The 10,755-nt window shown below is 57.6% G+C and overlaps 1 protein-coding gene across 1 annotated transcript in view; it reads right to left on the bottom strand.

The window, feature by feature from the left end:
• SPNS3 (SPNS lysolipid transporter 3, sphingosine-1-phosphate (putative)) overlaps positions 1 to 10,755 on the bottom strand; it is a 54,823-nt gene that overhangs the window by 1,906 nt on the left and 42,162 nt on the right. Inside the window, exons 9-10 of the mRNA XM_019013495.4 lie at positions 7,674 to 7,739; positions 4 to 102 (exon numbers count right to left, since the gene is read on the bottom strand). Coding sequence (XP_018869040.2) covers positions 4 to 102; positions 7,674 to 7,739 — 165 coding nt within the window. The remainder of the gene's footprint in view (positions 1 to 3; positions 103 to 7,673; positions 7,740 to 10,755) is intronic.

Genomic DNA, 10,755 nt, shown 5'->3' with positions numbered 1-10,755 from the left:
TACAAGTCCTGTGAGATAGGGGCTGCCAGCGTCTCCCAGGATGTGGCCCACCGTGATCTGAAGTGCCTCTGCTGTCCCCCGGCACCTGGGCACCACCACAGACTGCAAAACATAGGCACAGCAGGGGGGCACCCCAAGTGAGGGCACCCTTGCCTGCTGTTCCCCACCTGCCAAGCACCTGTCTGGAGGAGTGACAGGCCATTCAGGTGAGTGGGATGGGAGGGAGTCGACGGTCCCCAAGGTCTAAAGTCCCACCCCAGAACATCAAGCCCATCTGAAGCTTCCCCAGTGCCCCAGGATGGGGGTGCCAAGGCCCCTGATCAGGGCCACCCCTCTTGAGAGTTTGCTCTTGAACTGGGAAGGAACCAGGCATGCATGTGACCACAGTGAATGGGGCTGGGGTGTCCCAGCTCAGGGGCCCAGGACGCAGCAGCGCAAGCGGGCGGGGCGAAGAGTGGGTGCATGCCAGGTGTCTGCATGTGCGGGCAATTGGGCAGGGGTGGTACGGAGGGCTCAGTCCTTTCAGGAACCTCAAGGCCCCTGGGGCAGAGATCAAAGGCAGCCTTGCTGGAGAAGCCCGCACGACTCCACGGACAAGGCTGAGAACATTAACAAGATGAACTCTGGGCCAGGCGCGGTGGCTCACGTCTGTAATCCCAGCACTTTGGGAGGCCGAGGCGGGTGGATCACCCGAGGTCAGGAGGTCAAGACCAGCCTGTCAACATGGTGAAACCCTGTCTCTACTAAAAATACAAAAACTAGCCGGCATGGTGGCACATGCCTGTAATCCCAGCTACTCGGGAGGCTGAGGCAGGAGAATTGCTTGAACACGGGAGGCAGAGGTTGCAGTGAGCTGAGATCGTACCACTGCAATCCAACCTGGGCAACAAGAGCAAAATCCCATCTCAAAAAAAAAAAAAAAAAAAAGAACTCTGGTGTCACACTCTCGGGTTCCGATCCAGATCTCCACTCGCTAGCTGTGTGACTTTGAGCAAGCTGCTTCACCTTTCTTCCCTCAGTCTCTCCATCCCCAAATGGGGGTAATAATGGTACTGATCTTGAGAGTTTTACTCATTATCGTTATTCGTCTGCTACCTGGAGGCTTCGTGTGGACATCAGACCAAAATAACGCTCTGAGACAGAATGCTCCAGGCCCTTGAACTCAGCTGCGCCTTCTGCCTGGCGTGCCTTCCACTCTCTGGTCCAGCTGGAGCATCTCTATTTGTCATTTAGGACTTACATTTCGGTCATCTCCTCTGTGAAGCCCTCTCAGAGTTCAGGTACCTGTCCTGAGCTCCCGCAACTCCTATGCACACCCCTAATTAACGCATGTCTCCCAGAACTGGGAGGGGCCCTTTCTCTGTCCACCACCCCTTATTCCCTATGTTGTGTGGGCAACAAAGACCCTTAATTTCTCTTGGGGTCCCTGCAAGACACCAGGCACAGAGGGGACTAGCTGAAAGTTTGCCAACCAAATAACTCAAGTAGGTCCATCTGGGAGACTATTCCCAGGAGAAAGTCCGCCAGAACCCAGGGCTACAGCAGGGGATGGAAGGAGGGAGGGGGAGGGGACTCAAGCAGAGACCACATGGTCACATGAACCCAACTGGACAGCCAGAGGGGCGCTTACACCCTGGAGCCTTATCCCCAAGACCTAGGTGTCCATTATCTGAGGCCTTGAGTTAATCAATATTAGCTGGGCACAGTGGCTCACGCCTGTAATCCCAGCACTTTGGGAGACTGAGGCAGGTGGATCACTTGAGGTCAGGAGTTCAAGACCAGCCTGGCCAACATGGCAAAATCCCATCTGTACTAAAAATACAAAAATTAGCTGGGTGTGGTGGCAGGTGCCTATAATCCCAGCTACTCGGGAGGCTGAGGCAGGAGAATCGCTTGAACCCGGGAGGTGGAGGTTCTAGTGAGCCGAGGTGGCACCACTATACTCCAGCCTGAGTGAAAGAGCAAGATCCTGTCTCAAAAAATAATAATAAAATAATAATAATTACCAACATTTATTGAATGCTTACTGTATACATTTTATATATCAACTTGAACAACCCATGAGAGAGAGATGATGATCACCTGCATTTTACAGATGAGGAAAACCTCCACAGGGAGGGCAAGTGACTTGCCCAACATCACCCAGCCTGAAATAACAGGGCTGAGAGAGGATTGCAGGCCTTCTCCCTCTAGGATCTGGCCTTTTGACCACTCTGCTGTGATGGGCAAAGAGGAGCCGGTGTTTCTAGCAATATTTATGCATTTGTAATAGAACATTCAGAAATCTGAGAAAGATGAGGAGGACAAGTTCATCGCTAGCCCTGTAAACGGATGGCAGAGTAACTGGCAAAGAGACGGGGAAAGGCATTCCAGGCAGGGGACAGTGTAAGCGACGGTGTGGAGGGAGGATCCCAGGGACATGATCTCTGGATTCCAGAATCCCAGGGGACAGATGCAGGGGGTTTGGTGGTGGGCAGGGCAGAGTGGCAGGAGTCACTGTAGTGACTCGCTGGTCCCAGGGTCACTGGCACTGAGCCACCATGTGCAGGTGGCAAGAGAAACCGGGCCTCTTGCCATCACCAGGATCTGTCAACAGGCCTGAGAAGGAACTGACCAACAGCTTTGCACCTTCCCCAAGGACTTCCTTCTCACCCCATAATTATGTGATTACTCACTGGTGGCTCTGGGAAGGCAGGTGAGGCTTCCTGGAGGGAGGAACCTGAATGTCCAAAAAGGTCCACACGGAGGCTGGGGCTGCTGGGACCCCCACAGTTAGGTCCAGGTAGGCTGGCCCCTTCCTCCTCTCCCAGGAACCCCAACCTGCTGGGCCCAGCTCAGTCACTGCTGCCAGTGGTGAGAGAGGTGGGTCTCCCCCAGCCTGTTCCAAGTCCTCATTGTCTCCGTGCAGCCAGCAGCCAAGGCTGGGCCCACAGAAGCTGGAGAGCCCAGGGGGTAATTTCAGAAATAAGAGGCTTTGGGTTCCCAAAAATCCAGGCTCACTCTATTCTGAGACAAAAACACCTCTGTTTCTGGCTCTCCCTTCTTAGAAGGGCTGTTCCCTTTATAGCCCAGGGCAAAACCAGGGCCAACCAAGGGCTTGCAGAAAGTCAGAGCTGCAGCCACCAGGTACAGACTCCCCCGGCAGCCTGCCTCCTGCACCCCCACCCAGGCCTCGCCCCCAGACGCCCCTGGGAGGGTGAGACAGGCCAGTGAGCAGACAGCTACCTGGGGGGCAGAGGCTGAGCAGGGAAGCATTGAGACCTGGGGCAGGGGGAGAACGCAGAGGTGACAACTCTCCGGGGAACTGTGGGGACGTCTGCTGAGGGGTGGGAGATGAGCCTGTGGCTGGATTCCAGGACCCCAGAGGACAGGCCTGAGAAAGAGCGAATGAGCTCCCCTTCTGCTCTAGCCCCCCAACTGGTTGGGATCCAGAGATCGTGCCCCTGGGATCCTCCCTCCACACCTTTGCTTACACTGTCCCCTGCCTGGAGGGGGATTGGGGTGAGCTGGCTCTGGGCCATCCTGAGTGGGGCGGGGACAGACAGCAGGGCTGGGAGGGAGCTGAAGACCTCATGACTAGGTTTGGGGAGGCCGGGAGCTCTGCCTGGGGAGATGCGGGTTCAGGAGACACAATCTCAGTCTCTAGGGAGCAGGGCCCCTCTATGGCCCAGCGGGGCCAAGGGGAGGCTGGCAGAGGTGGGTCTTGGCTGTGACTGAGCCAAATCATTTTCATCAACAGAAAGCCCCCCGAGAGGCAGGGGCTGCCCGAGGTATGCAGAATGAGCTCCCCATTGGAGGTGTATGTGAACAAGGGGATGGCTAGAATTTGGCAAAGCATTTATGGACTGGGGAGCTTGCGGTGCGAGACCAGTGTTCTCAAAGCGTGCTCTACGGAATGCTACGGCAGGATCACTTGGGAAGTTCATCAGAAATGCAGGTCCCTGGACCCCAGCACGGACCCACTGAATCAGACTCAGAGGACACGGGGCCTGGAATCTGGGTTTGTCACAAGCTCCCTCAAATCTGACTCTCATGCACAATGACGTCTCCAAGCCACCGGACCGGAGAGCCCCTGAGGTCCCTTCTCCAGAGATAACCTGGATTCTCCCCATTGTGGAGATGGCATCAAAGAGAACAGTGTCCTCACACCTGTAATCCCAGCATTCTGGGAGGCCAAGGGGGGTGGATCATGAGGTCAAGAGATCAAGAGCATCCTGGCCAACATGGTGAACCCTGTCTCTACTAAAAATACAAAAATTAGCTGGGCATGGTGGCGCATGCCTGTAGTCCCAGCTATTCAGGAGGCTGAGGCAGGAGAATCGCTTGAACCCAGGAGGCAGAGGTTGCAGTAAGCTGAGATCGCACCACTGCACTCCAGCCTGGCGACAGTGCGAGACTCCGTCTCAAAAGTAAAAAAAAAAAAGAGAGAGAGAGAGCAGTGTCCCAAGGAAGGGATGATCTGGAAGTCAGTGGGGCCCACACACCCACTCAGGAATCTGCAGGACGCAGGTGTGAGTTCATTCTATCCTTATAGCCTGGGGTGTCATTGGTGGTTGCCACCGCTCTACCTACTGGACAGGTGAGCAAACCAAGACCCAGAGAGGTTCAGTCACTTGGCCAGGGTCACACAGCAAGTGAGGAGCCAGGCTGGGAGTGGGAGCAGATGGGCTGCTGCAGAGTCCTCGAGCCTGGGCTCTGCTGCCCTCTGCCCTCTGACCTAACCCACAGGCTCCAACCACCCAGACACCTGCAGTTTCCACCCATTTTCCTATCAGCTCCTCGTGGCTTTCTTGGCCGCCCAAAGCTGTTCACGTGAACGTGCCCTGCCCTTAGCTTCCTGCTCCCTTGTTCTGTGGCCCCTGTTCACACACACCCTAAGTCCTCCTCCCTCCCTGGGCCCCTGCTGAAAGAGAAGCCTATCTCCTGTCTCAGGAGCCAGTGCCGGCCGGCAAAGGGGACCTTCCTCTACTTCCTGCCACAGTCCCTGTCCCCACACACTTCCTGCCCCTGCTCTGCTGGGAGGCCACTTCCTCCCCCAGCGCTGGATCCCACCCCCAGCTCACCCTCGAACATGGCCCCCTCTCTCCTCCTGCTTGCCCCTCTCTGCTCCCTGGAGGCTGTTCTGTCCTCCCCTCTTGAAAAGCAATGCCAGCTTCCTGGGATCTTCTGCCACCTCCAGCTACCATGCCCTTTGCTCCTGTCAGCTCAGCTCCTCAAGGGAATTGTCTACCCTCGGTGTCCTGCTTCCCCTCCCTCGCCCTCCTCACCCTGCTCCAAGCTGGCATCTGCCCCTCCACTGCACAGAAGGGCTCCCCCACCACCTGCCTTTACAGGGAGGAAGCAGCAACATGGAGGAACCGAACTGTAGGGGCTACAAGGATTGCTCAGCTCTGATCCCCGAAGGCCGAAAGGCATCTTTGGCCACGGGGCTCCGGGCAGGTGGGAAGGCAGGGAAGGGGGCGGGAGGCTCTGGGATGGTGGTGCAAAGCATTGTGGCTGGAGACTTCCAAGCCAAGGAAGGGCCACGGGGAGCCCTGAGGTGGGCTGGTTCCTGTCCAGCCGGCTCCCTGGGCAGCTCCCCAGATGGGTAAAACTGTGCAGCTGGCCAGCCCCTAACTCTCCTTCCACCCTTCCCCCACCTGCCCTCTCCAGCACACACTCTCCTCTTTAACCCCACAAAGAGCCTGGCTCTGCCAGGTTAATCATTCTTACAAACGCAGACGCTGGGGGACACGGGTGCAGCCTTCACATATCTGTGGGGCTGTCATGTGGAAGAGGGAGCTGCGCCGTGGGGGGCAGGCCAGGGAAGCTGTGGGGGCAGGTGCAGCTCTGTTTGGACCACCTCAGAGAGAACCAGCTATGCTGGGGGGATGTTAATCTCCCTGAGCCTAAAAGTGGACAATCCCATGAATAAAACATTTGTCAATGCCTTCCCCTTTCCTGAGCATTCCTGGAGGCCGCCTTGCTCACCCTACCGGGCAGGTGGTGATTACCCCTTTTATAGACAAGGCAACTGAGGCCCAGGGCCATGTAGCAGGTCTGCGGCTGACTCTGGGCTGGAGCCCAAGTCTCCTGTCTGGAGGGAGGGGCAGGGAAGACCTGCCATTCCTGCAGCTGATCCACTCACCCAGGAGCCAAAGACAGGGCAGGCCTCTCCACACTCGCTGGGCCTGGGCCGTGGGGAGGGGTCAGGGGATCTGCCGGGGAGGGGCAGACATCTTGGCAGGGAGTGAGCACCCTGTCCACAGTAGTATTCAAGCAGGGTTTGTTGACGGATTCAACGACTATACATGCCCATAACCCTTTCAAACTCAGATTCTAGGGTACCATGATTTCTTTGGGGGATAGAAAATGAGAAAATGGAAAATTCTGGATTGCTGTGAGAATCCTAGCCAGCATTCTCTGTGCCAGGCACATGGATCTTCTCATTTCACCCTCACATCAATCCATAAGGCAGGTGCCATTATCATCCCCACTTTCCACATCCGGATACTGAGGCTCAGAGACACACAGTGACTTGCCTAAGGCCACACAGCCCCTAAGTGGCAGGACCAGGGCTGATAGCCAGGTCTGTTTTCTGAATCCAGGCTGGTGCCGCGGCATTGAATGCCCTCAGGACAGCTCTCAGCCGACTGCCAGTCTGGTCCATTTCCCTTGTGGCCAGCACCAGACTGTGCCAGGCTGCCAGGAGGCGGAAGGAAGGCTCTCGGGGTGCTCACAGGCCCAGGGCCCTGCGTTATCTACAAAGGCACAGCCCTTCATGTGTTCAAAGTCCTTCCCTGTATGCCTCCCAGAAGGAGGCAAGGAGGCTGGACGAAGAGCATGGGGCTCAGGGAGGGGCCGTGTGGGACTCTGGACCAGCAGCCATGTGGTCAAGACAGTGTCAGGCCTCTTACAGGCAGGGCTGATCCTTGCATGGCAGCCTGTGACACACGAGCTGGTGTGGGCTGGCACAATGGGCCTCAGTGGCTACTGTCCTGAAGGATGGCATCCCATCTGCACGCCCCAGAGTGGAGGCCAAGGAACCTGCTTGCTGAGAAGCAGTATGCTACAGAAAGAAGGAGGGAGGGGCCAAGCACGGTGGCTCACGCCTGTAATCCCAGCACTTTGGGAGGCCGAGGCAGGCAGATCACCTGAGGTCAGGAGTTCAAGACCAGCCTCGCCAATATGGTGAAACCCTGTCTCTACTAAAAATATAAAATTAGCCAGGCATGGTGGCGGGTGCCTGTAGTCTCTGCTACTTGGGAGGCTGAGGCAGAAGAATCCATTGAACCCAGGAGGCAGAGGTTGCAGTGAGCCAAGATCAGGCCATTGCACTCCAGCCTGGGCAACAAGAGTGAAACTCCGTCTCAAAAAAGAAAAGAGGGAGGGAAGTAGCCCAGGGAGTCAAAACGCCTAGGTTCCGGCCCTGGCTCCCTGCGTTGGGGCTGTGTGACTTTGGAACAGGCACCTGCCTTCTCTGAACCTCCATTTGTTCATCTGCAAAATCGGGATAATGGTCAGAGATGTTTGAGAGTGTCAGAGAGGCCTCTGGTCCAAGATAACCGTGAATGGCTTTGGTCCCCTAATGTATGGTCTCTGACGTTGCCGCCAGTGCCCAGCTGCTCAGCAGCAGAGGCCCAATCCTCTCCAGCTCCCCCTGCTCAGCCCACCACCCCGACTCCCACACCTACCAGCAGGATGTCGGCAACCACTGCCCAGTTGCAGGACAGAAGCAGCTCCCCAAGGCCCAGGAACACCTGTGGACAGAGGGTGGCCTGGGTGAGGATTCCCAGATCCCAGTCACCAACCCCACCTGTTGCTTCCCACCTGTGGAGAGGAGAGACTGGGACGCTACAGAGAAAGGCATTACTGAGACTTATTGGAGTGAGCGAGGAAGGCCTAGAACTATTTTTCCAGTTCCAGCAGCCTTGACGGTGGGTAGACAGAGCCAGGACCCATAAGCGAGTGTCCAGCCCTTGGAGTCCCTCGCTGAGGCCCAGGAGGAAGCAGCTAGGCCTCCTCCCAGGCCACTTTTAAAGGTAAGAAAACAGACTTTAAGCCAGGCATGGTGGCTCAAGCCTGTAATTCCAGCACTTTGGGAGGCCGAGGTGGGCGGATCACTTGAGGTCAGGAGTTCAAGACCAGCCTGGCCAACATGGTAAAACCCCATCTCTACTAAAAATACAAAAATTAGCAGGGTGTGGTGGCCAGCACCTGTAGTTCCAGCTACTCAGGAGGCTGAGGCAGGAGAATAGCTTGAACCCAAGAGGCAGAGGTTGCAGGGAGCCGAGATCACGCCACTGCACTCCAGCCTGGGTGACAGAGTGAGACTCCGCCTCAAAAAAAAAAAAAAAAAGGAAAAGTGAAAAAAAAAAAACCAGACTTTAGAGGACAAAGAGTAAAAGACAACTCGGAGGCTGCCCACCCCTCCTCTGTTTTCCCCAAAAGTCCGTATACACTGATAAGGCACCTACCGTGTGCCAGCCAGTGTGCCCAGCCCCAGGCACCCCACCAAAGGACCCTCCGGGCCATCCCCTTCCCTTGGAGCAGCACAGGGAGGTGGGCGAGGCCTGGTACACCCATCATGCGGACAGTCAAACTGAGCCTGGTCGAGGACGGGGCTTGTCTGGGGTCACCAGCTGCCCCTGGGTAAAGCCTACTTGGAGTGTGAGGCTTCCGGCCCCTGCCCAGTGCCCACCCCCAGCCCTGCTCCCAGTGTCCTCTGGTTACCACAAGCCCAGAACACCCCCCCTGCCTTCACCTCGTGCCAAGGGATTAGGACAATCCTCATTCCCCTCACTCAAGAAGAGTTTAATGAAGCAGCAAGAAGAAAGAGAGAAAAAAAAAGTCTCATTTCTCAAAGCTTCCAAGAGCTTATTGCAGGGGTGGAATTAGTCATTCCTGGATCACGGGGCTGTCCCCAGGGTAGCCCAGGCTCAGGCACCCAGAGACCTGATGATCAGTGGCCAGGGAGCACCCGGGATGGAGGACCTGAAGGACTGCCACCCGAACACCTGCCACGCACCAGCCCTGTCCTCTCTTGTGACCCTGTCTAACCCCTCAGGTCAGGTGCCCTGTAAGGCAGACGTCATTACACCTATTTCACAGACAAACTCAGGCCGGTGGGCATGCATCAAGCCACGTCCTGGTGAGCGCCCCGACCCCCCACGCCGTGATGGCCTGTGCATGGTAAGGGTGAAGAGGCCACGGGGGGAAGAGGGGAGGGGGGGTTCCCAGCATCCACAATACCTGGTGAGGCTAGCACTGGGGAATCAGAGGACACCCCAAGATGGGCAGGGGGCCCCTGGACAGAGGTGGCGCCAGGGAGAGCCCTGAAGGACAGTCAGGATCAGGACGGGCCCAGGACAGCCACAAGACCACGCCAGCCGGGGACCCACGGGAGCGGAGGCAAGGGGCTGGGATGTGGCCACCATGCCGGGCGGGGCAGGAACGCGGCCCAGCTCTGGTGGAGGGAGAGCAGAACCAGCCAAGGAGCCCCAGCAGCCATGTGCTCTCCTGGCCTAACCCAGCCTCTGGGACTGCAGTGCCTGGTCCCTGGCACCCAAACTGAGAGGCCCCTGAGGGCAGGTGGGTCTCCCTCAGGCCTAGGACATGGGGCCGGGCACCCACAGGGGCAGGAATCAGGAAGTCACTGGCAGGCAGGTCTCAGGCGGGGCCCGGGCAGCTGCAGATCCACATTCCAGCCTAGCAGGGTCTGCCAGCTGCCTCCTGGGGCCACATGAAAGCCCAGCCCGACTCACACCCATCTCCCTCTGACTTTTTCCGGGCACCTGCACCTGGCCCTCCAGGCCTCTCCCCGCTTCACACTGCCAGCGTCTGCCTCTGCGACCTCTGTGCAGCCCAGGCACGCTGTCCCCCAACCAGCCCCCCGTTTTGCTCTCCCTGGCCACCCCACACCCATAGGACATGCTGAAATACACCCTTTCCTTCCTCCAGCTGGGACAGGGTGGATCCCGGCCCCAAAATAGAGCCCATCAGAGGGAGGCTGCAGCTACAATAGGGCCTTTCAGGCTGAAGAAGCCGCCCGATGATGCCAGGTCTCCTCAGACACACCTGGAGGCCGGCACCGCACCAACAAATCCTCGTCTCCACTTGGCAGCTTTGAGGGGCAAAGGGCTCGGCTTCAGAGAGGCCACCTTCTAATCCTGTAATTACAGTCTCCCGGGGCAGTGGCCACCAGGGCTGACTCAGCTCCAGGAGGCGCTCCACAGCCAAGGGGTGTGACCTCCTGGGGTGGACGGGCGCAGCCCCACCCTGCCTTGCTGAGCGGGCCTGGGGTGGCCCCCGCCTCTGGGCCTTGGTTTCCCCAACGGTACGACGCCAGGGTGCCCCAGATGCTCCACCAGGGCCCTTCAGCACCAGCAGCCCCTGCTTGTTAAGCTGGTAACCCCGCTTTGCACTGGGGCTCCTCACAGGCCAGTGCATGCTGGGTCCTAGCGTTCAGTGGCTTCCATGAGCAGTTCAAACCCGAGCTCCACAACTCAAAAGCAAAGAAAACACACAAAAAGGGCCCTGGTTTGTAGAATTCAGCTGACTGTTTGAAGCTGCTCCTACAGGAGCATCTCAGCTCTGCAGTCCCAGGTCCTTCCTGGACGGCCACAGGCACCTCACACTGAACAGCTGCCTAAACTCATTCTCTCCCCTGTCCCCAAACATCTCTGTTCCTGCCCAGTGTGGCTGAGCCAGCCAGGAGACAGGCCCCAGGCGTGGACTGGTCACCAGCAAGCTGCCGGAGCTGATCTCCTCTGGCTC

The sequence above is a fragment of the Gorilla gorilla genome, chromosome 19 (assembly GCF_029281585.2).
Source record: "Gorilla gorilla gorilla isolate KB3781 chromosome 19, NHGRI_mGorGor1-v2.1_pri, whole genome shotgun sequence".
Lineage (NCBI taxonomy): Eukaryota > Metazoa > Chordata > Mammalia > Primates > Hominidae > Gorilla > Gorilla gorilla.
The sequence above is the reverse complement of the archived record's forward strand: the minus strand, read 5'-3'. Positions and strand labels throughout refer to the sequence as shown.